At 45.3% G+C, this 24386-nt stretch overlaps 1 protein-coding gene across 2 annotated transcripts in view; it reads right to left on the reverse strand.

Moving 5' to 3' along the window:
• prmt3 (protein arginine methyltransferase 3) overlaps positions 1-24386 on the reverse strand; it is a 206019-nt gene that overhangs the window by 157914 nt on the left and 23719 nt on the right. The window contains exons 8-9 of one of the 2 annotated variants that reach the window (XM_080191538.1): positions 16301-16366; positions 3268-3389 (exon numbers count right to left, since the gene is read on the reverse strand). In XM_080191538.1, coding sequence (XP_080047664.1) covers positions 3268-3389; positions 16301-16366 — 188 coding nt within the window. The remainder of the gene's footprint in view (positions 1-3267; positions 3390-16300; positions 16367-24386) is intronic. The other variant, XM_080191539.1, reaches the window with a different exon arrangement.

The raw sequence follows: 24386 nt of genomic DNA on the forward strand, positions 1-24386 counted from the left end.
GAGGGAATTAAAAGAACACATCTGCGAGTCGTAAGGTATGGGAAAGACAAAAAGCAGAGGTGATTCAAGCGCAATAGATCCTGCAGTTTGTAGGTCAATGGAATTAATTGGCTCTGGTAGTCATTTCAGTTCCTACATGGATGGCACGGTGACACAGTGGTTAGCACAGCTGCTTCACAGCACAGGGATCCGGATTCAATTCCCAGCATGGGTCACTGCCCTTGTGAAGCTTGCACGGTCTCCCCATGGGTTTCTTCCAAGTGCTCTGGTTTCCTCCCACAGTACAAAGATGTGCGTCTTAAGTGGACTGGCTAAATTGCCCGCTTAGTGTCACGGGGACTAGCTAGGGTAAATGCATGGGATTACGGGGATAGGGCCTGGGTGGGATTGTGGTCCTAGCACACTCAATGGGCTGAATGGCCTCCTTCTGCACCATAGGATTCTATGATTCTACCTGGCAAATGTTAATAAAGGTTTCACCAGTTAAAGTGAATATTATAATGGTGTATAGTCGTATTTTTATTTTGCACTGCAGTCCAGTCAAGACAGCAGACAAACAAGCTACTTCCAGACTTTACTAAAGTGCTACCCTCACGACTGACTCACAGAATAAATGCTGCAACATTCATACAAGATAATTAGTCTTTCCATTTCTCTCTCTCGCACTGACAATGTCTGTATTGCCCACGTCAGCAGTATACTGGCTGGGAGCAGGAACTCTGAAAATGACAAGCCAAAAATGCAGAAGGAAGATAAGGAGAAATTTGCTGAGTGCAGTGAGTTACGATGAATGCACTAACTGAAAAGGCGGTGGAAGCAGATTCAATCCCAATGCTCAAAAGGGGAATGGAATTATAACTAAAAAAGGGGGGAAAAAATAACATAAGGATCAGGGATAAAAGCAGGGGAGCAGCAATAACTGGATCGTGCTGTCAATGAGCTGACACAGGCAGGATGGGTTGAATGGACTCCTTCCATGCGATGAAAAACCTCCACCACATTCCATTGGAGGCGGAGGTATAGTAGTATTGTCATTGGATTAGTGATCCAGAGTTCCAGGACAAGATCTGGGGACCCAGGTTCAAATCCCACCATTGCAGATCAAAGCACAAAGAACAGTACAGCACAGGCCCTTCGGCCCTCCAAGCCTGTGCCGATCACGATGCCTGCCTAAACTAAAGCCGTATGCACTTAGAGTCCGTATCCTTCCATTCCCATCCTATTCATGTATTTGTCTAGATGTCCCTTAAATGCTATCATACCTGCTCCTACCAACTACCCGGGCAGCACAGTAGTGATATTTGAATTCAGTAAAAATCTGGATGGCCGTGACACCATTGACGATTGTTGTAAAAAAAAACCCCATCTAGTTCGCTAATATCCTTTAGGGAAGGAAATCTGCTGTTTCCTTCCCTAAAGGATATTAGCGAACCTAAAGAAAGCTACAGCACAGGAACAAGCCCTTCGGCCTTCCAAGCCTGCAACAACCATGCTGCCCAACTGAACTGAAACTCTCTTCCCTTCCTTGGGCCATAATCCTATATTCCCTAGTTATTTATTTGTCAAGGCACCCCTTGAAAGTCACGATCATATCTGCTTCCACTACCTCCCCCGGCAATGAGATCCAGGCACCCACCATCCTCTGTATAAAAATCTTCCAGCGTCCTACAATCCCATCGGTGCAAAAGGGGGCCATTCGGCCCATCGAGTCTGCACCAATTCTCTAAAAGAGCATCCCACCAAGGCCCTGCCCATAACCATGCACATGTACCAGAGCCAATCCACCTAACCTATGCAACTTTGGACTGTGGGAGGAAACTGGAGCACCCGGAGGAAACCCATGCAGACACAGGGAGAATGTGCAAACTCCACACAATATAGTCACCCAAGGCCAGAATCGAACCTGGGTCCCTGGCACTGTGAGGCAGCTGTGCTAATGACTGTGCCAATCACGGAGGCCCCTACCATCTTTGCAACGTGGAAACATGAGAGGAAACAAAACGGGGGAGGGAACAGCAAGAATTCTGCAAGTTACTGAAGAGAGTAGCTGTGACCCACTGCAATTACAGGACACCAGTTCAAATCGTTAATACTCAGCTGCCTCCCCAAAACACAGAGGAGGTTTGTTAGAGAGACAAACGACTCCAGAATTGTCGGACAAAAAAAAAGCACAATCGACAAATACCTGGCCAATGAGCTTTGAAAAGGCAGCAATCTGACGTCTGGGGTCGTACAATTTCAATTATTGCACACGGCAGACCAAAAATTCATTTCAAAAAACGCACAAGTCTAAATGCAATGCAACTTTGTCACTTTGGATTTCCATTGCATTCTGCGTGTCTGACTGGTAGCATTTAGCAGCGGCACAATGGTCAGCACTGTTGCCTCACAGTGCCAGGGACCCAGGTTCAATTCCGACATCGGGTCACTATATTTGTGGAGTTTACGCCTTCTCCCTGTGTCTGTGTAGGTTTCCTCCAGGTGGTTGACTGGCCAAGCTCAGTTGACCCCAGTATCAGGGAGATTAAAAGGGTAAATATGTGGGGGTTACAGGAATAGGGCCTGGGTGGGATTGTGGTTGATGCAGACATGAATAGCCTCCTTCTGCACTGTGGGGATTCTACTGTAAGAAGTGAGAACCAAAACCTCAGATAACAAGTTGTCAGACCTGCACAAGATTTTCCCCAGGACCTAAGAACCAGGTCTGAAGACACAGTCGGCCTCAGTATCCCAAAGATCATGTTAATCTGTTGATAATCCTGCCCTGTTTTAAACCTTTTCCCTGCATCAATGAAACTCACTGAGCTAGCAATCTTGCGAACTCACTGCACGTGGCAGAACTGGTGGGGAACAAGGCCACACCAGCACTCGCCCCATGCTGTGTTTCTCCCTCGGTGCTGTTTACTGGGGATCTCTGGATGTAAACAGTGAAATCCAATCAGCAGGCAACTTCTACCTCCTTAAGTTTTAATGGTTCCCTGGCCCGGCACACACCATATCCATCTTCCTGAATATGCCATTATCATGACAGCTAATGTTACGCTGGACAGAATAATTACTCAAGCTGGAAAAAATTTATTTCCTGTGCATGATCCTTATCACTGTCCTTCTCTGTTATCTCTTTCTCCCAGCATCCCCAATCCGTCTCCTGTCTGACTTCCATGGCAAAAGAACGATCTCATTAAAACGGTAATTTTAAAGACAATGCCAGAAACAATGGCCCTGGAAGCTCAGGGAGAAAAAAGCCAAGTGCAAAATTCATTTTACCTTACAATATCCATGGCCTGGTAAATGATCTCAGACTGATCAACTCCAATCACGTGCTTGGCCCCTGCTTTAGCTGCAAACATGGATAGGATCCCAGTTCCACATCCAACATCCAAAATTACCTGGAAGTCAATTTAACACGTTAAGGCTCGGTTGACAGGTAAGGTTTTTCTTTAGTGTCACAAGTTGGCTGACATTAACACTGCGTTGAAGCTACTGTGAAAATCCCCAAGTCACTGCACTCTGGTGCCTGTTCGGGGTACACTGAGGGAGAATTTAGCATGGCCAATGCACCTAACCAACACGTCTTTTGGACTGTGGGAGAAAACCTGGAGCACTCGGAGAAAGCCCACACAGACACTGGGAGAACATGCAGACTCTGTACAGACAGTGACCCAAGCTGGGAATCAAACCCAGGTCCCTGGCGCTTCAGGCAGCAGTGCTAACCATTGTGCCACCACGCCACCCCGCCACCCCAAAGTACCACAGTTGCAGAAAAGTATCCACAACTTTTAAACGTTTTGTTTTCAAAATGATCTTTCTTCCCACTTACAAATTACTTGATTCTAGTTCCGAATTCTAAATGCCAAGTGGCAGGCCCTCATGTATAAACGTATATAGTGTGCCATGGAATGGAAGGCCATTCTATCACCGCCAATGTGATTCTCTTAAAACAATCACCAACACTAAATGCCACTGGAATTAAAACCTAACTATGACTGTATCACTACATCCTGCACCCTCTTCTTTCCTTCTCTATGTATGGTATGCATTGTATCGCGCGCAAGAAACAATACTTTTCACTGTATACCAATAAATGCAACAATAATAAGTCAAATCAAATCAGGAATCTATTGAGCATACGTCAGAATTGGGTCTAACATTTCCCCTCCTCAGCATAATTACTTTTTATCATGTATGAGCTTTCCTCATGAGGAACCGGCAACGCGACTCCCGATCCACGGCCCAGAATAAAACTACACTGGCCAATGTCCCTCAGTGAGATTCAGTCATTACATTAACCGGATCTGAATTCTATGAGAACAGTAGCTAGAGATTTCAAACCCACTTTGGCATATTGCATGAAAACCAATTTTATTTTGTAAGATGCCCCTTCATTTTAATCTTCATGTCAAACTGGCCAATTAAAACGTCAGCTGAAGCTTTTTGATGACGGTTAAGATTTTGTACATCACTTGCAGTCATGTTTAATGTTATTTTTTGTCGCGATGGAACCACAGAAAGGAAGAGCTTTTTTCTCATCTTAAGAATGAACAATAACTTTCATTTCCCTTGTCAAAAATTAGGTACCCAATGTTGCCTTGTGCTAACAAGAATTAAAAGAAAACCCTCTGGTATATTTTAGGTTTTCTTTAAAAGTGCACTCAAATTGTATTTCAAGAATATACAATAAAACATATTTTCTCATTAAACCAATAACATGAACTGTGAATTTAAGATTTAAAAAGTTTGTTTTCTCCAAAGGATCAAAAGTTATATATTGTTAAATTGAATTAAAAAGTATGAGGCGATATATTTTGTACTTTGACAAGGAAGTATTCAATAAATGGCATGACACCAGGAAGTTCTGTGGAAAAAAGGGACCTGGTGTATCTACCCACAGATCTCTGAAGATGGAAGGACATGTTAGTAAGGTGGTGAAAAAGGCAGATAGGACACTTGCCTTTATCAATCAAGGCACAGATTACAAAAGCAGGGAAGTCATGTACAGAACTTTGGTGATGCCATAGCTAGAGTACTGTGTGCGGTTCTGGTCGCCACATTATTGGAAGGATGTGATCGCACAGGACGGGTGCAGAGGAGATTCACCAGAATGCTGCCTGGGATGGAACATTTAAGTTATGAAGAGAGGTTGCGTAGGCTTGGGTTGTTTTTGTTGGAACAGAGAAGGCTGAGGGGTGACCTGAACGAAGCGTACAACATTATGAGAGACATGGACAGAGTGGATAGAAAGCAGCTGTTCCCCTTAGTTGAAGGGTTAGTCACAAGGAGACAGAGGTTCGAGGTGAGGGGCAGGAGGTTTAGGAGGGATGTGACAAAAAACTTTTTTACCCAGAGGGTGCTGACGGTCTGGAATGCACTGCCTGGAAGGTGGGTTGCCTCACCTCCTTTAAATAGTATCTGGATGAACACTTGACACATCATAACATTCAGGGCTATGGACCAAGAGCTGGTAGATGGGATTAGGTGAGGGTTAGGCCATAAGATATAGGAGCAGAAGTCAGCCCAGCAAGTCTGCTCCGCCATTCCATTATGGCCGATATGATTCCCATCCCCATTCTCCTGCCTTCTTCCGGTAACACTTCATCCCCTTATTGATCAAGGACCTATCCATCTCTGTCTTAAAGACATGTCTTTAACACTCTATGACCTGCCTCCAGAGCTCTCTGTGGCAAAGGGTTCCACAGATTCACTACCCTCTGGCTGAAGTGCAGGTGTTCCTAATGCATTGGTGCAGACTCAATGAGCTGAAGGGCCTCTTCTGCGTTGTATGATTCTAAGTACTGCTCAGTAATATACAGTTATTCCAATAAATCAACTATAGCCATTACATACTTTCTGACTCAATATAGTGTCCAGCTATGGAGGCAGTCAGTAATTTCCTCCTCCACAATGATATTAAATGAAATGAAAAACAGCGCGTTAAAATGGATTAAATGCATGCGTAATAGTGTGTTATCTCTCTGCACAGAGAGGTGTAAATTGGTTAAATCTATATTTGTTCATTTAAATATACAAATAGTCAAAATGGATAATCAACCTAAATGTATGACCTGCTTAAATTCAAGGACTTCATCACTGATGCAATGTTTAGCTGTATTATTTGATTCGGTTTAATAGATTAATATTATGTATCACCATTTCTTTCCTATATTTCAGTTAAAGTTCCTTTTGAGGTTTCTGATGACAGTAAAGAGGACAGCATTATGAAGCTACTGGGATAATGTGGGATCGCACCGCGCTGCGACAAACAGACTTTTACCAGAAGCTCTACTCAGCCATGTATTCTTCATGAGAAACGCTGTCATTGCAGAATTGATGCAGCTCATTTTAATGCAGCAGATAAGAATGGATTTTCAAACACATTTTAGAAGCACAAGATATTAAAAAATAATGGCAGGCTACCACTGAACCCGCAAAGCTTTAGGCCATAGGGTTGTTCCTTTTATCTTTTATAATGAATAACTTTGATGTTAAAATACTGAATAAATATAGCAGACTTTGCACTCCCTAAAGTTAATGGAGCAGTCTTATATTACCAGATAATACAACAAAAGATGCATTCGTATTGCACCTTTATCCGAATGAAACAGCCAATGTTTGGAGCTAGGAGTTAGCTGTCTGAACAAAGAATAGAACCACAGAGGATAGGAACAGGAGGAGGCCATTTCGCCCTTCGAGCCTGCTCTGCCATTCATCGCGATCATTGTTGATTGTCCAACTCAATAGCCTAATCCTGCTTTCTCCCCATAACCCTTGACCCCATTTGCCCCAAGTGCTATATCCAGCCCTCTCTTGAACACATTCAATGTTTTGGCATCAGCTACTTCCTGTGGTAATGAATTTCACAAACTCACCAATCTTTGGGTGAAGAAACGCCTCGTCACCTCCGTCCTAAACGGTCTATCCCGAATTTTCAGACTAAGGCTCCTGGTTCTGGACACCCCCCCCCCCCCCCCCCCCCCCCCCCCCACCAACAGGAACATCCTCCCTGCATCAACCCTGTCTAGACCTGTTAGAATTTTATAAGTCTCGATGAGATCCCCCCAACATTCGTCTGAACTTCAATGTGCAGTTCAAAGGTCAGCTCAGGTTCATGCAGGATGTCAAATCTGTGAATGGCCCTGTCGAACATTAGGCGATCAACAATGATTTAGGAGCCAATGGTGAGAGAGATTGCAGGATTGGCTATGGTCAGTCCGAGTTGGCCAAAGTTGTGACTCAGAGAGATAATTGGTTATGGAGTTTAGGGGGCACCAGACCACATCAAGCATAGGTCGAGACAAAGAGGTAACTTCCATAAGCTATCACAGTTGGTATCATTCTGCATCACACTTTCGCCACCTAGGGAGTGGCATAACAGTTTTGTCACAAGGCTAGTAATCCAGGAACCCATCTGGAGATCCAGGTAAAAATCCTGCCATGACAGGTGGTGATATCTGAATGCAATAAAAATCTGGAATTAAAGTCTACTGATGACCATGAAACACCATTGACAATTGTTGTAAAAACCCATTCTGGTTCATAAATGTCCTTTAGGGAAGGAAATCTGCTGTCCTTACCCGGTCTGGCCGACATGTAACTCCAGAGCCACAATAGCGCGGTTGACTCTCAAATGCCCTCGGAAATGGAGGGCAGTTAGGGATGGGCAACACATGCGGAGCCCAGCCAGCAACACGCACACCCCGTAAAATGAACAATAAAAGAAAAATTAGTCAACTGAGGAAACTTCAGGAAGAGTTAAAGCTGGAATGAGATTGGCAAGATGATGGGCACAAATGTCATTTATACAAACAGAATCAAAATCAAACTTAAGGGACTTGAACAAAGAGTGGTGAGAGAGCAGTTTACCAATCTCGGGGGAAATGGTGACATAGTGGTAATGTCACCGAACTAGCAATCCTGAGGCCCAGGATGCTCTGGAAACAAGGGTTCAAATCTCTACACAGCAACTGATGGAATTTCAATTCAATTGATTATTTTTAAAATCTGGAATTGAAAGCGAGTAGTGAACAGAAATGCCATTTTGTTCACTAACGTACATTAGTCTGGTCCACATGTGGCTCCAGAGCCACAGCAATGTAGTTGACTCCAACCTGGCAAGCCACTCAGTTGTATAAAGCTGCTAAAATGTCTAAGAGAAATGTATTCCTACAACACATAGAATCATAGAATCCTACAGTGCAAAAGGAGGCCATTCAGCCCATCGAGTCTGCGCCAACAATAATCCCACTCAGGCCCTATCCCCAATATCCCACATTTACTCTGGCAGTGCACAGAGCGTGGGAGATTTTAGTGTTAACTCCCAGTGAAAAAAACAGTGTGAATTACTGCAGTTTTCCCACAAATTCAACACTTCAACTTTTTTTGGGAGAATTTTGGCAACACAGTTTGACCTTCTTAACGGTTTCGTTAAAGGGAAGTCGTGTCTGACAAATTTACTGGAGTTCTATGAGGATGTGTCTAGGGCGGTGGACAGAGGAGAGCTGGTGGATGTGGTCTTTCTTGATTTTCAGAAGGCGTTTGACAAGGTACCTCACAAGAGGTTATTGCAGAAGGTCAGGGGACATGGAGTTGGGGGTAGGGTGTTAGCGTGGATAGAGGATTGGTTGCCAAATAGGAGGCAGAGAGTGGGGGTCAATGGGTGCTATTCGGATTGGCGGATGGTGACTAGTGGAGTGCCCCAGGGGTCGGTGCTGGGGCCTCAGCTATTTACCATTTATATCGATGATCTGGAGGAGGGAACCGAGTGTAGGGTGTCGAAATTTGCTGATGACACCAAAATTGGTGGAAAGGCAAATTGTGCGGAGGGTGTGGAGAGTCTACAGAAGGATCTAGATAGGCTGGGCGAATGGGCCAGGAAATGGCAAATGGAATTTAATGTTGGCAAGTGCGAGGTGGTCCACTTTGGTAGGAATAATGGTAGGAAGGACTATTACTTGCGTGGAGAAAAACTGCAGCAGGCGACGGTGCAGAGGGACCTCGGGGTCCTTGTGCATGAGTCGCAAAAACCCAGCTTGCAGGTGCAGCAGGTGGTCAGGAAGGCGAATGGGATGCTGGCCTTCATCGCGAGGGGGATTGAATATAAAAGTAGGGAGGTCTTGCTGCGGCTGTATAGGGCATTGGTGAGGCTGCAGCTGGAGTACTGTGTGCAGTTCTGGGCGCCGTACTTACGCAAGGATATTTTGGCCTTGGAGGGAGTGCAGAGGAGGTTTACTAGGATGATGCCGGAGTTGAGGGGGTTGAGCTATGAGGAGAGGCTGAATAAACTAGGCTTGTACTCGTTAGAGTTTAAAAGAATGAGGGGAGATCTCATTGAGACGTATAAGATGATGAATGGGATGGATGGGATAGAGGTGGAGAGACTCTTCCCGCTCAGAAAGGACAGTAGGACTAGGGGGCACAGCCTCAAGATAAAGGGGGGGGCGGTTTAGAACGGAGTTGAGGAGGAACTTCTTCACTCAAAGGGTGGTGAATCTCTGGAATTCTCTGCCTGTTGAAGTGGTGGAGGCTACCTCGCTAAATATTTTTAAGATGCGAGTTGATGGGTTTTTGATAAGCGAGGGTATTAAGGGTTATGGGGAGAGGGCGGGAATGTGGAACTGAGCCACGACAGATCAGCCATGATCTTATTGAATGGCGGGGCAGGCTCAAAGGGCTAGTTGGCCTACTCCTGCTCCTATTTCTTAGTTCTTATGCTCTTAGCCAATGAAAAGCGCTAATTCAGACTTTTCCTAATAAGAAACCAGAGCAAGTCAAAAATATTGATAAGAGTTGAGAACTCAAGAGTCTTTACCGGCACAGTTCCACTGCTTCTGTGATGTAATTCTTCTGAGGCACAGTTCAACATCACTTCAGAGACAGAAGAATAAAGATTTTGCTTGTGCTGTTAGCACTCGAGAGAACCTGGACTCTCGGGGGGTAAGAAACTTCCACACCACCTTCACTGATTTTTGGTTATTATGTACCATTAGCTTCATGCTTAATTCATGTGACTTGATTCACAGGACAGCACAGTGGCACAGTGGTTAGCACTGCTACCTCACAGTGCCAGGGACCCAGGTTCGATTCCGGCCCCGGGTCACTGTTTGTGTGGAGTTCTCCTCGTGCCATCATGGGTTTCCTCCGGGTACTCCAATTTCCACCCACAGTCCAAAGGCTTGCGGGTTAGGTTGATCGGCCATATTAAATTACACTTAGGATGGAACTTTACCAGCACATCCACCTGAAGTTCATACGATCCCGCCCGAGGTCAATGGAAAATGTTGTTCTCTGAGCCGCATCTGCCACCGGGACAGGCATGCTGGTAAAATTCCAGCCAAAGTGTCAAGGGGACTAGCAGGGTAAATATGTGGGGTAATGGGGACAGAGGCTGGGTGGGATTGCGGTTGGTTTAGATTCAATGGGCCAAATGGCCTCCTTCTGCACTGTAGGGATTCTATGATAAATACTACTCATTCATATCTTGTTAGGTCGTGGCACAACTGAGGACCCATTGTTAGATATCAAGAATTTGGAAACTAGATATTTCAATTAAAAAGCTTTGATACATCAAAACCCCTAAAAGCTACAATTCTTGACTTTTTTGGAAAAGGCTACAAGCAAATACCTAATTAGTGCAGTGCAAGAGGTGATCCTTGCACTTTGGGAAAAGCCAGTATTTTCTTCTGTGATAGCTCCTTTAATTCCAAAGTGAAACTGGGAACCATTCCAGAAATGATGGTTAGTGGGGTTTCTTGGACATGACACCATTTCAGGGAATTTAAATCCTGGCTGAGATCCAAGGGGCAAAAGTAAAAAAAAAGCTAATTGGGGTGCTGTTGGGTTCCAGCCTGTTCTGCCGCAGCAAGCTCAGTTGCAGATCACAGAATTTGTGTGTAGAGATGTAAACAGAGCTCTCTACAAAAAAAAGTCATTTGGTAGTAAGGAGAAAAACAGAATTAGAGAAGCTCTTGCGGAAGTGATGTATGAGCGAGATAGCAGGGGTTGGATCCTAAAAGTGATGGGAATAGCTCAGAAATGTGAAATCACTTAAGAGTTTACATCAGGAGCGCAGATCGCAACCTGGGTGATGTTGGTTGGCTGGCTGAAAAGAAACTCTGAAAAGCTACACCATCAGGGCTGGCATGACCAGAATGAGAGAACGTTTGCACACGTGCGTCTTGTCAGCGTCAACCATGTCTGGGAACCTGCTGATGAATACACTCAAGGGCAGGATAGGTTGAATGGAAAATGTCGGAAGCCAAGTCAGAGAACATTAGAACTTCATGTGGTGCAACCTTTGCACTAGGAGTAATGTAGGTGCTTGTGATTTTATAATTTCTATTTTCATTGTATCAACTAATTAAAGCGAACTTTACCCCTTTAGTTGAAATATCATTCATCTGTTAATCAATGTTTGGATTATGTTGATTTTGGTTTGTTTGTTACAGTAAGAGTTTGAAAAAAAAGTGAAATCTTGTCCATCAATTTTCCTTTCCCATTGGTGATGGGGGAATTCCTTTTAAAAGGTTATTGGTCGACAAAAAACATAACAAATCTTATTAAGTATCCAATACAGATCATAAACTGCACTTAACATCGAACAGGACAACAAGGGATGGGCAATAAATGGAGCTTTGCTATCACTGCTGATACCCCAAGAATGAAAAAAAGAATGTTCTTTGTATTGATCTGTTTGCATTGTGCTTTCTACTCAGCATCTTGTGGCATAGTGGCACAGAGGTTAGCACTGCAACCTCACAGCACCAGGGACCTGGACTCAATTCCTAGCTTGGGTCAGTGTCTATGCGGAGTCTGCACATTCTCCCCATGTCTGCGTGGGTTTCCTCCAGGTGCTCTGGTTTCCTTCCACAGAGTGAAAGATGTGCGGGTTAGGTGCTAAATTCTCCCTCGATATACCCAAACAAACGTCGGAGTGTAGCGACTAGGGCATTCTCACAGTAACTTCATTACAGTGTTAATCCAAGCCTATTTGCAAAACTAATAAATAAACTTTAAAGCTTTAGCTATGAAGTACTAGTGACAACATATTTTGGCTTCAAAAGGACACGGATCCCCACTGGCCTGACAGAACAGTTAGATAAGATTGATCGTTTACACGTTGGCCCATTGATTTACAATTTCTACATTGGTCAAATTTCACTTCACCTACAGAGGGTACCAGGATTTCTACCATGCTCTCGGGGATGCTGCCTCTTTATAATTGGGACCAGTGGCTCTCAATAATTGAATAAACAAGTTTTGTTGCAGAATTCCAGAACATTTAATGAGTATTTTACTGATCACATTTCACAGTTGTGCTTATTTTTCTGAAGGGCAAAGCCAATTGGTGGCGTCGTTTTGTGAAGAATGCTACAGATGGCTTAGAATCTTCACCAAGTCTGGATAGAGTGGACGTGGGGAAGATGTTTCCATTAGGAGGAGAGAATAGGGTCCAAGCGTATAGCTTCAGAGTAAAGGGACAACCCTTTAGAACCAAGATGAGGAGGAATTTCATCAGACAGAGGGCTTGGTGACTCTGTGGTATTCATTGCCACAGAAGGCTGTGGAGACTGGGTCATTGAGTGAAGTTAAGACAAAGATAGATTGGTAAAGGAACCAAACATTATGGGGAAAAGGCAGGAGAATGGGATTGAGAAACTTATCAGCCATCATTGAATGGCAGAGCCGATTCAATGGGCCAAATAGCCTAATTCTGCTATATCTTATGGTCTAAGTGGCAATCGAAAGTGGCACAGCCTGATTTGGCTCAGCAGGGGAATCTGCTCCTCAATCGCTTGTTTCATTTTAGCTGGATATTTCTAATCTTTGATGACACGCTTTGGATGAGGTTTGCAAGTCAGACAACACTTGAGTTTGCAGAGTGTACAGAAAGGGAGGTCGGCATGGAGAGCACGAGGGAAATCGATTCAAGATGCAATGAGAATGTGCTGGCAATACTTCCAACAGCATTGCTGGTAAGATAATGGTGGAGGAGGGTGATGCTGTGGAAGTGGAACAAGGCCAGCTTTTACAGTAATGGACATGATCATGGATCTGGGTTGTGGAGGACTCGGGTCTGGTTCAATGGGAGGAAATAACTGCAGAAATAAAACCAAAAGAGAAAATACTGGAAAATCTCAGCAGATCTGGCAGCGTTTGTAAGGAGAGCAAAGAGCTGGTGTTTTGCGTCCAGATGACTCTTTGTCAAAGCTAAAAGGCATGGAAAGTGGGAGATATTTATACTGTAGGGTGAGGGAATGAAAGATGAATCATTGCCACAGAAAGCAGTGAATAGCGGTCCACAGGGAGGAATGAAAGGTGTGAATGGCCAAATACCAGGGGGGTGGTGGGGGTGGGGCGGGGGGGGGGGGAGAGAGGAGGAGGAAGGAGAAGGAGGAGGAGGAGGAGGAGGAAGGAGGGAGGAAGGAGGAGGAGGAGGAAGAAGAAGGAGGGAGGAAGGAGAAGGAGGGAGGAAGGAGAAGGAGGGAGGAAGGAGAAGGAGGGAGGAAGGAGAAGGAGGGAGGAAGGAGAAGGAGGGAGGAAGAAGAAGGAGGGAGGAAGAAGAAGGAGGGAGGAAGGAGAAGGAGGGAGGAAGGAGGAAGGAGGAAGGAGGAAGGAGAAGGAGAAGAAGGAAATACAGGGTGTAACTGGCCACAAACGGTAGAGGAGGGGGGGGCTGCGGGGGAACGGATGGCACAGAGGTCACATTTAGAAAAGGAGAAGCAGAGGGGGAGTAAGGGAAGGAGCGTAAAATAGGGGGTTAAGTATGGGGGGAGGGAAGAAAAATGAGGAAAGATAATGAAGAAATAAAAGGAAAAGAACAGGAAAAAAATTAAATAAAATAGAATGAAAACAAAGGGGCCGAGGTGGGGTAGAGCAAATCACCTGCAAGTCAGAGTGTGATGGAAGACTCTCCCCTATCCTGGATGAGTGCTGTTTAACAAAACTTAAGACACTCAACACCATTCAGGACTATCTGCTTGACTGATACCCCTTCCACTGACATTCAGTTCCTCCACTTAGCAGCAGCATGTACCATCTGCAAGAAGCACTGCAGGAACTCACCAAGGCTCCTTAGGCAGCACCTTCTAAACCCACAATCACTATCATCTAAAAGGATAAAGGGTAGCAGAGAAAGGAGAACACCATCACTGGAAGTTCACCACCGCCCCCACCCCCCATCTAGTCAGTCACCATCCTGACTTTGAAATATACCATTGTTCTTTCACTGGCTCAAATTCCTGGAACTCCATCCCTAACAGCACTGTGGGTATACTATACCACATGGACTGCAGCAGTTCAGGAAGGCAGCTCACCATCACCTTCATAGACTCATAGAATCATAGCCTCCTTCTGTACTGTCGGAATTCTATCTGGCCCATCAAGTCTGCACCGACCACACAACCACCCAGGCCCCATTCCTATAACCCCATGCACTTACCCTAGCTGGTCCCCCTGACACTAAGGGGCAATTTAGCATGGCTAATCTAACTAACCTGCACATCTTTGGGCTGTCGGAGGAAACCAGGACACTCGGAGGAAACCCATGCAGATAATGGGGTGAATGTGCAAACTCCACACAGACAATGATGCAAGCCAGGAATCAAACTGGGGTCCCTAGCGCTGAGAGGCAGCAATGCTAACCACTGTGCCACCTTCTCAAGGGCAACTAGAGATGGGCAATAAATGCTGTTCCTGAATGAATAATAAATTAAGAAACCTGCTGTTGATATGAAAATGCCAATAACGCATATTAAAATAGGGTTCCATTTAGACAGATGCAAAAGAGTGAGAATAGAGGGACGGGGAGAGTGGAACTGGATGGGCTACAAGGACAACAACTGCAGACTAAAGGACACAACACGCAGTGCATAATTTCAGAAGCTCTTTAAAAACACCAGCACAATGTGCGACTGCAGTAAAAAAAAAATCGAACATGATTATAGGGCACGTTGCCAGTGGGACACGATGCAAGTTCCAGAAAGTGGTGTCGACTTATACAAGGCATTAGCTCAGCCCCACAGGGATCATGGTACACAATTTCAAATATGATGGGAACATCAGGAGTGAAAATAGGAAACACACAAAGGGGGTAAAAGTTTGGAACGCTCTTCCACTAACAGCAACATCGGGCGGCAATGTGGCACACTGGTTAGCACTGCTACCTCACAGCGCCAGGGACCCAGGTTCAATTCCGGACTCGGGTCATTGTCTGTGTGGAGTCTGCATGTTCTCCCAGTGTCTGCATGGGTTTCTTCCGGGTGCTCCGGTTTCCTCCCACAATCCAAAGATGTGCGGTTGATTGGCCATGCTAAGTTGACCCTTCGTGTCTGGGGATTAGCAGGATAAATAATGTGGGGTTACAGGAATAGGGCCTGGGTGGGATTGTGGTTGGTGCAGACTCGATGGGCCAAATGGTCTTCTACTGCACAGTAAGGATTCTATGATATTAGATCAATAGTAAAATTTAAATCCAAGATTGATACATTGTGTTATCCAAAGTTATTAAGGGATACAGGACAAAGGAGATTTTGGTCACAAATCAAGCATTGAATGGGTGAATAGATGTTGCGGGGGGGGGGATGAGCAGTGAGTGAGGGCTAAATTATCAACTCTAATATTTGTGTTTCAAAGTGCAAGGAAAGACTTTGGTTCTGTGCAATATTTGCACAATGCACACCCCAGTGCAGAACTGACTGAAGATCTCAAGCTTCTGAATTGTATTAGCGATCGAACACAGGTCACTTTAACTGCAATGAGTGCAGAGTTTAACCAAGTAAAGAAAAAGTGGACAGAGGGTTCAGATTTAAGCACTTCAGATGGAGAGTGGCTAACGTAAGACAGCCCCAGGGACACAGGGAAGCAGTATTTTGCCAGAGGGAACTGAAGGGTCTTCTCACAAGACAAAGCATAAGAGATGGCAGTGTAATGTGTTTTCCTTTACACTTTTGTGACCAGCCAGATGGGCTGCAGTCCTATGCTTCCCTGTGTTTCTATGTACTATCCAGGTTCTACAAGCAAGGTGCAAATAAACAACTCAAAATTGCTTTTCCCCCAGCTGTCCCATTATATGCAGCAGATAACAGCGATGGGATACTGTACAGTACAATGACAACAGTGATCTGCACTTGCGTTATCAGCACACACCAGTCTCTACTTGCCGAAAAAAAACATCCATACATAATAAACTCCAGGACCAGAGAATCAAATCCTTTCACACGCGAATTCTATTGCCAGTCATTGTCTAGCTAGGGAGGCCTCTAACTAAGCACTGCAGTCACTGCATCACTGGTTGTGTTACACTCACCTTGTCCTTAAAAATATGTGGATTGGAGTACATGAAATCCCTGTAGCTCTCCGTCCTCACTTTATCCTGTAAATTTACAGTCAAGCAGATGGATAGTTTAAACAGTGAATCACAAACTGCATCAATTGTCAAAACATTCATAAATTTATCCTTTATTCTTTTCCTACAAACAATATTATAACAGTTCTTTTTTAATGTACACATTTAAAAGAGCACAAATTAGATCTGTTGGCCCAGATTTTGGCATGTTTGTGTCTTAAATTCATTTCACATTTTATTCTCCAAACCAAAGCTTTCTTCACCCCAAATCAAAAGCAGCAAAATATTGGACATGTTCCACCTTTTAAAAAAGAGATACTCCAAATTTAATTTCATCCCCATAAGACTGGGGATTGTATACACAGCCACCAGAATAGATCAAAGGCAAGGCATCCTGCAGCGAGTGACTCATCTCCTGACTCCCCAAAGCCTGTCCACAATCTACAATAAAAAGTCTGACAACACCAGGTTTTAGTCCAACCTATTTATTTGATAATATACCCACAAGCTTTCGAGGGGACTGCCTCTTCGTCAGGTGAATGGAGAGTTCCAACTCTCCATTCACCTGACGAAGAGGCAGTCCCCTCGAAAGCTTGTGGGTATATTATCAAATAAATAGGTTGGACTAAAACCTGGTGTTGTCAGACTTTTTACTGTGTTTACGCCAGTCCAACGCCGGCATCTCCACATCACAATCTACAAGTCAGGAATGTAATGGAATGCTCTCCACTTGCCTGAATGAGCACAGTTTCAACAACACTCAAGAAGCTTGACACCACCCAGTACAAAGCAGCCCACTTGATTGCTACCCTTTCCACAAAGATTCAATCCCTCCACCACTGGCGAACAGTAGCAGCCGTGTGTACCACCCACAAGATGCACTGTGGGAACTCGTCAAGGTTCCTTGGGCAACACCTTCTGAACCCATGACCATTACCATCTAGAAGGACAAGGGCAGCAGATACCTGGGGATGCCACCACCTGGAGGTTCCCCACTCCAAGTCACTCATCATCCTGACTTGGAAATATAATCACCATTTTTTCACTGTCACTGGGTCAAGATCTTGCAACTCCCTCCCTAACAACATTGTGGGTGTACCTACACTGCAGGGGCTGCAGCGGTTCAAGAAGGCAGCTCACCACCACTTTCTCAAGGGAAACTAGGGCTGGGCAATAAATGCTGGCCAGCCATGTGACACCCACATTCTGCAAATGAACAAAATAAATACAAACTGACTGCAAAATCATTTTCTTTTATTAGATGTTGGACCAAGCAGCCTTCTTTATATTTGTTCTTGGAAGGCGAACGTCACTGGTAAGGGCTTTTATTTTTAGTTGTAGTTTATTTATTTATTAGTCATAAGTAAGGCTTACATTAACACTGCAGTGAAGAGGCAGCACAGTGGCGCAGTGGTTAGCACTGCAGCCTCACAGTGCAAGGGACTCGGGTTCAATTCCCAGCTTGGGTCACTATCTGCATGGAGTTTGCACGTTCTCCCTGTGTCTGCAAGTTTCCTCCAGGTGCTCCAGTTTCCTCCCACAGTCTGAAAGACGTGCTGGTTAGGTGCACTGATCCAAACAGGCGCAAAGTGTGGCGACCAGGGGAATTTCACAGTAACTCCATTGCAGTGTTAATGTAAGCCTTACTTGTGACTGATAAATAAAAACTTTAAATTTTAACTTTACTGTCAAGTTCTCCTAGTTGCCACACTCTGGCGCCTGTTCGGGTCAATGCACCTAAACAGCACATCTTTCAGGCTGTGGAAGGAAACTGGAACACCCAGAGGAAACCGGAACACCCAGAGGAAACCGGAACACCCAGAGGAAACCGGAACACCCACGCAGGCAAAGAACAAAGAACAAAGAAAATTACAGCACAGCACAGCACAGGAACAAGATCTTTGGCCCTCCAAGCCTGCACCAACAAAGCTGCCCGACGAACTAAAACCCCCTACGCTTCCAGTCACCATACCCCTCTATTCCCATCCTATTCATGTATTTGTTCAAACGCCCCTTAAAAGTCACTACCATATCCACTTCCACTCCTGGAAACAAGTTCCAGGCACCCACCACCCTCTATGTAAAAAATCTGCCTCGTACAGCTCCTTTAAACCTTGCCTCTTGCGTCTTAAACCTCTGCCCCCTAGTAATTGACTCTTCCACCCTGGGAAAAAGTTTCTGACTATCCACTCTGTCCATGCCTCTCATAATCTTGTAGACTTCTAACAGATCACCCCTTAATCTCCAGGCAACATCCTGGTAAATCTTTTCTGTATCGTCTGCAAAGTCTCCACATCCTTCTGGTAGTGTGACGACCAGAATTGAATGCGATATTCCAAGTGCGGCCTAACTAAGGTTCTACAAAACTGCAACATGACTTGCCAATTTTTAAACTCAATGCCCTGGCCTACGAAGGCAAGCATGCCGTTTGCCTTCTTGACTACCTTCTTCACCTGCATTGCCACTTTCAGTGACCTGTGTACCTGTACACCCAGATCCCTTTGCCTATCAATACTCTTAAGGGTTCTACCATTTACTGTACATTTCCTATATGTATTAGACCTTCCAAAATACATTATCTCACATTTGTCCAGAATAAACTCCTTTGGCCATCTCTCCGGCCAAGTCTCCAACTGAGCTATAACCTGCTGTATCCTCTGATGGTCCTCATCGCTATCCGCAAATCCACCATCCTTTGTGTCATCTGCAAACTTACTAATCAAACCAGTTACATTTTCCTCCAAATCATTTATATATATTACAAACAGCAAAGGTCCCAGCACTGATCCCTGAGGAGTGCCACTTGTCACAGCCCTCCATTCAGAAACATACCCTTCCACTGCTACCCTCTGTCTTCTTTGGCCAAGCCAGTTTTATTTCCACCTTGCCAGCTCTTCTCTGATCCCGTGCGCATGGGATCCCACAGTCCAAAGATGTGTGGGTTAGGTTGATCAGCCATGCTAAAATTGCCCCTTTGTGTCCTGAGATGCATTGGTTCGAGGGATTAGCGGGTAAATGTGTAGGGATATGGGGGTAGGGCCTGGGTGGGATTGTGGTCGGTGCAGACTCGATAGGCCGAAGGGCCTCTTTCTGCACAGTAAGGTTCTATGATATTTATGAAATCCACCTAACCTGCACATCTTTAGACTGCAGAAGGAAACCGGAGCACCCAGAGGAAGCCCATGCAGACATAGGAAGAACATGCAAGCTCCACACAGACAGTCATCCGAGGCCCGAATTGAACCGAAATCCCTAGTGCTGTGAGGCAACAGCGCTAACCACAGTGCCACCGTACCACCCTGATGTTGAGCCTTATGACGCCCCCATCGAGAAGGATATTTTAGCCGTAAAGAAAAGGCGCAGGAGAGAGAGATAAGACTATATATATATATATATATATATCAGGACCTTCTTTCTTGCAAGATGGGGGTTTTATTCTGTCCTGCGAAGGTCTGTACACTAGTAATTGGATAAAATTAGGAACTCTTGCTAGTTGGATTTAATTACAGCTGAATTACAAATAGATGGCAGTGACTGAAGCCAGGATAAGAGCAGCCCCAACAAGAATGCCATCTGGCAGCTGAACTTGCTCAAACATCCAGAGAAGGTGTCAATCGGTGAGGCGCTGGGTTGGAAAGTGATGCGATTTACACAGCCTTCAACCTTCAACTCTGCCTCAACTTGATCAATGCCAGCCATCGATGTGACTTCAGACACCAGAGCTGGACTACAGTCGTTTATTTTTCACACTTAACAAAGAAAAAATAATAATGTCAGGACTCATTTTCATTTCCTCCCCAGGCTCAAAAAAGATAATATTTTTGAGGCTGGATAGACTTGGACCTTTTTTTTCTCTGGAACATAGGAGGCTGAGGGGTGATCTTATAGAGGTCTATAAAATAATGAGGGGCACAGGTCAGCTAGATAGTCAATACCTTTTTCCAAAGATAGGGGAGTCTAAAACTAGAGAGCATAGGTTTAAGGCGAGAGGGGGGAGATACAGTAGGGTCCAGAGGAAGAAATCTTTCATACAGAGGGTGGTGAGTGTCTGGAACAAGCTATCAGAGGTAGTAGTAGAGATGGGTACAATTTTGTCTTTTAAAAAGCATTTAGATAGTTACATGGGTATAGAGGGATATGGGCCAAACACGGGCAGTTGGGACTAGCTTGGTGCTTAAAACAAAAAGGCATGGGCAAGTCGGGCTGAAGGGCCTGTTTCCTGCTGTAAACCACATTGACTCCATCTAGCCACCTTACAGATTACGACTTAGCCGGTCAGCCCCTCCAGTCTCTTTTCGTGATTCAATGACATTGAGGCACACTCAACCCTATTTTACCGCATTTCCCCCACGTCCCTTGGCACCCTAACTCAATAAGAATCTGTCCTCAAAACTACAATTTTATCCACAGCCTGCTGAGTTCTAGATTTCCACAATCTTTTGAGTGGTGGAAACGCTTCGTAATTTCGCTGCCAGACAGATCCGGACTCTGTGTTAAGATCGTGCTGTCATAGGAAGCTGCGTCCTGGCATCCACCCTTCGGAATCCCTTTCATCATTTTTAAACAGGTCCTTGATCACCCCCTAAGCTCCAGGGAAAACACACCAGGTTCATATGACCTGGCCTCACGTTTTAACCCTCTAAGCCCCGGTATTATTCTGGGTGTCCTGCACCATACCTCATCGCACACCAATTCACACTTGCGCGTTCTCCCTGTGCCTGCGTGGGTTTTTTTTCCCAGGTGATCCGTTTCCTCCCACAATCCAAAGGAGAGGTGGATCGGCCATGCTAAACTGATGAGAAGCTCATTTCGGGGTCAAACGTGGCACTGGGATTGTGAAGAGACTGGCTTAATCTCAGACTGCTAGCAGGGAGGGGGATGGAGCCAGGAGCTGGAGAGTGGAGTTTGGAGCAGAGGCTGAACTGGCTTCAGCCTTCCCGATAGTTAATAGGTGGAAATTTCTGCTCATTCAGTACCAGATGTTGAATGCGCAGTCTGATAAGTTGGCAACAGCAGAGGATCAAGAGCGACTGTGAGGAGATAGAGCTGGGTGTTATAAGTGTACATGTGAAAACCAACACTGTACTTTCAGGTTACCCAAATCTCTCTGTGAGTGGCACAGTGGTTAGCACTGCTGCCTCACAGCGCCAGGGACCCGGTTTGAGTCTCAGCCTGGGCTACTGTCTAAGCAGAGTCTGCACATTCTTCCCATGTCTGTGTGGGTTTCCTCCGGGTGCTCTGGTTTCCTCCCACAGTCCAAAAGATGTGCTGATTAGGTGCATCGGCCATTCTAAATTCTCCCTCAGCATACTTGAACAGGTGCCAGAGTGTGGCAATGAGGAGATTTTCACAGCAACTTCACTGCAGTGTTAATGTAAGCCTACTTGTGGCACTAATAAATAAATGTTTTCAAACTGTTTTAAAAAAGCTTTTATCTTTTGCTCCTCTGTGACTGCAGTTAAGAAAATAAGGAGGGGTGATGGCCTAGTAGTATTATCGCTAGGCCATTAATCCAAAATTTAGCTAATGTTCTAGGGTCCCAGGTTCAAATCCCACCATGGCAAATGGTGGAATTTAATTCCACATATTTTTTATTGAATTTAAGAACCAACTGATGACCATAAAGCTATTGTCAACTGTCGGAAAAACCATCTGGTTCACGTTAGGGAAGGAAATCTGCCGTCCTTATCTGGTCTGGCTTACATGTGATTCCAGAGCCATAGCAATGTGGTTGACTCTCAACTGCCCTCTGAAATGGCCCAGCAAGCCACTCAAGTTTCAAGGGCAACTAGGAACGGGTAATGAAGGCTGGTCCAGCCAGTGACACCCACGTCCCACAAACGAATAAGAAAAAATTTAGAGTCATCTTTCACAGATTGGAAGTGGATGATTCCACATTTCCCCACCTTGAACTCTATTGGAAGTTTTGTCCACTCGTTTTATCTGCCTTTCTCCTGCTCCCATCCACACCATTGTCCCCAAATTCAGTGTCTTCTTCAATCTTGGACAGAAAACACAGCACTCATTCATCCAAGATGTTCACACATTACAATGGAAAGCTGAGAAGCCTCGGGAACACTATCCTGACAACATTCCCATTATCTCCTACTTCCTAAAGATTTACATAAGAGCATAAGAAATAGGAGCAGGAGTAGGCCATCTAGCCCTTCGAGCCTGCCCCGTCATTCAATAAGATCATGGCTGATCTGTCGTGGCTCAGTTCCACATTCCCGCCCTCTCCCCATAACCCTTAATCCCCTCTTATCAAAAACCCATCAACCCGCGTCTTAAAAATATTTAGCGAGGTAGCCTCCACCACTTCAACGGGCAGAGAATTTTTGAGTGAAGAAGTTCCTCCTCAACTCCGTTCTAAACCGCCCCCCCTTTATCTTGAGGCTGTGCCCCCTAGTCCTACTGTCCTTTCTGAGCAGGAAGAGCCTCTCCACCTCTATCCTATCCATCCCATTCATCATCTTATACATCTCAATGAGATCTCCCCTCATTCTTCTAAACTCTTAACGAGTACAAGCCTAGTTTATTCAGCCTCTCTTCATAGCTCAACCCCGTCAACTCCGGCATCAGCCTAGTAAACCTCCTCTGCACTCCCTCCAAGGCCAAAATATCCTTGCGTAAGTACGGCGCCCAAAACTGCACACAGTACTCCAGCTGCGGCCTCACCAATGCCCTATACAGCCGCAGCAAGACCTCCCTACTTTTATATTCAATCCCCCTCGCGATGAAGGCCAGCATCCCATTTGCCTTCCTGACCACCTGCTGCACCTGCAAGCTGGGTTTTTGCGACTCATGCACAAGGACCCCGAGGTCCCTCTGCACCGTTGCCTGCTGCAGTTTTTCGCCACCTAAGTAATAATCCTTCCTACCATTATTCCTACCAAAGTGGACCACCTCACACTTGCCAACATTAAATTCCATTTGCCAGTTCCTGGCCCATTCGCCCAGCCTATCTAGATCCTTCTGCAGGCTCTCCACACCCTCCACACAATTTGCCGTTCCACCAATCTTGGTGTCATCAGCAAATTTCGACACCATACACTCGGTTCCCTCCTCCAGATCATCTATATAAATGGTAAATAGCTGAGGCCCCAGCACCGACCCCTGGGGCACTCCACTAGTCACCATCCGCCAATCCGAATAGCACCCATTGATCCCCACTCTCTGCCTCCTATTTGACAACCAATCCTCTATCCACGCTAACACCCTACCCCCAACTCCATGTCCCCTTACCTTCTGCAATAACTGCAGCTGTCCACCAACCTTTCTCCAATTATGCTCTTCCATTTAGATATTGAACAGGGAAGATAACACCTTTTTTTAAAAAGTCACACTTGTGAAATTGGACGTGTCATCCGGTTGATTTCCATTTGAACAAATGCAAAAAGGTTGCGTCCACGCACGCAGGCCAGTATGCTGGCACACTGGTTAGCACTGCTGCCTCATAGCAGTGCTATGCTAAAACTCTCCAGGCTTTTGTTACTTTCAGATTTGGCTCTCAAGGCAGGCCTGGCCATCTTTCCAGTTCTACCTTCCATAAACTTGCAATCGTCCAAAACACTTGTGTTAATATTGGGTGAGACGAATGAATGACACAGTTTTAAATTATAAGGAGAGGCTGGGTAGACTGGGACTTTTTCCCCTGGAGCACAGGAGACTCGAGGCAATCTTATGGAGGTCTATAAAATAATGAGATTGATCGGATGGTCAATATCTTTTCCCAAGGATGGGGGACTCCGGGACTGGAGAGCATGGGTTTGAGGAGGGAGGGGAGAGATACTAAAGGGTCCAGAGGGGCAATTCTTTCACACAGAGGGTGGTGAGCTACCAGGGGTAATAGTAGGGGCAAGTACAATTTTGTCTTTTGGAAAGTATTCGAACAGTTACATGAGTAAGATGGAAATAGAGGGATGTGGGCCAAATGCAGGCAACTGGGACTAGCTTAGTGGTTTAAAAAAAGGGCAGCATGGACAAGTTGGACCGAAGGGCGCGTTTCTTTGCTGTAAACCTCTATGACTCTATGACCTGGGTTTGA

Source organism: Carcharhinus amblyrhynchos, chromosome 6 (assembly GCF_965287045.1).
Source record: "Carcharhinus amblyrhynchos chromosome 6, sCarAmb.v2.hapA, whole genome shotgun sequence".
NCBI classification, from domain to species: domain Eukaryota; kingdom Metazoa; phylum Chordata; class Chondrichthyes; order Carcharhiniformes; family Carcharhinidae; genus Carcharhinus; species Carcharhinus amblyrhynchos.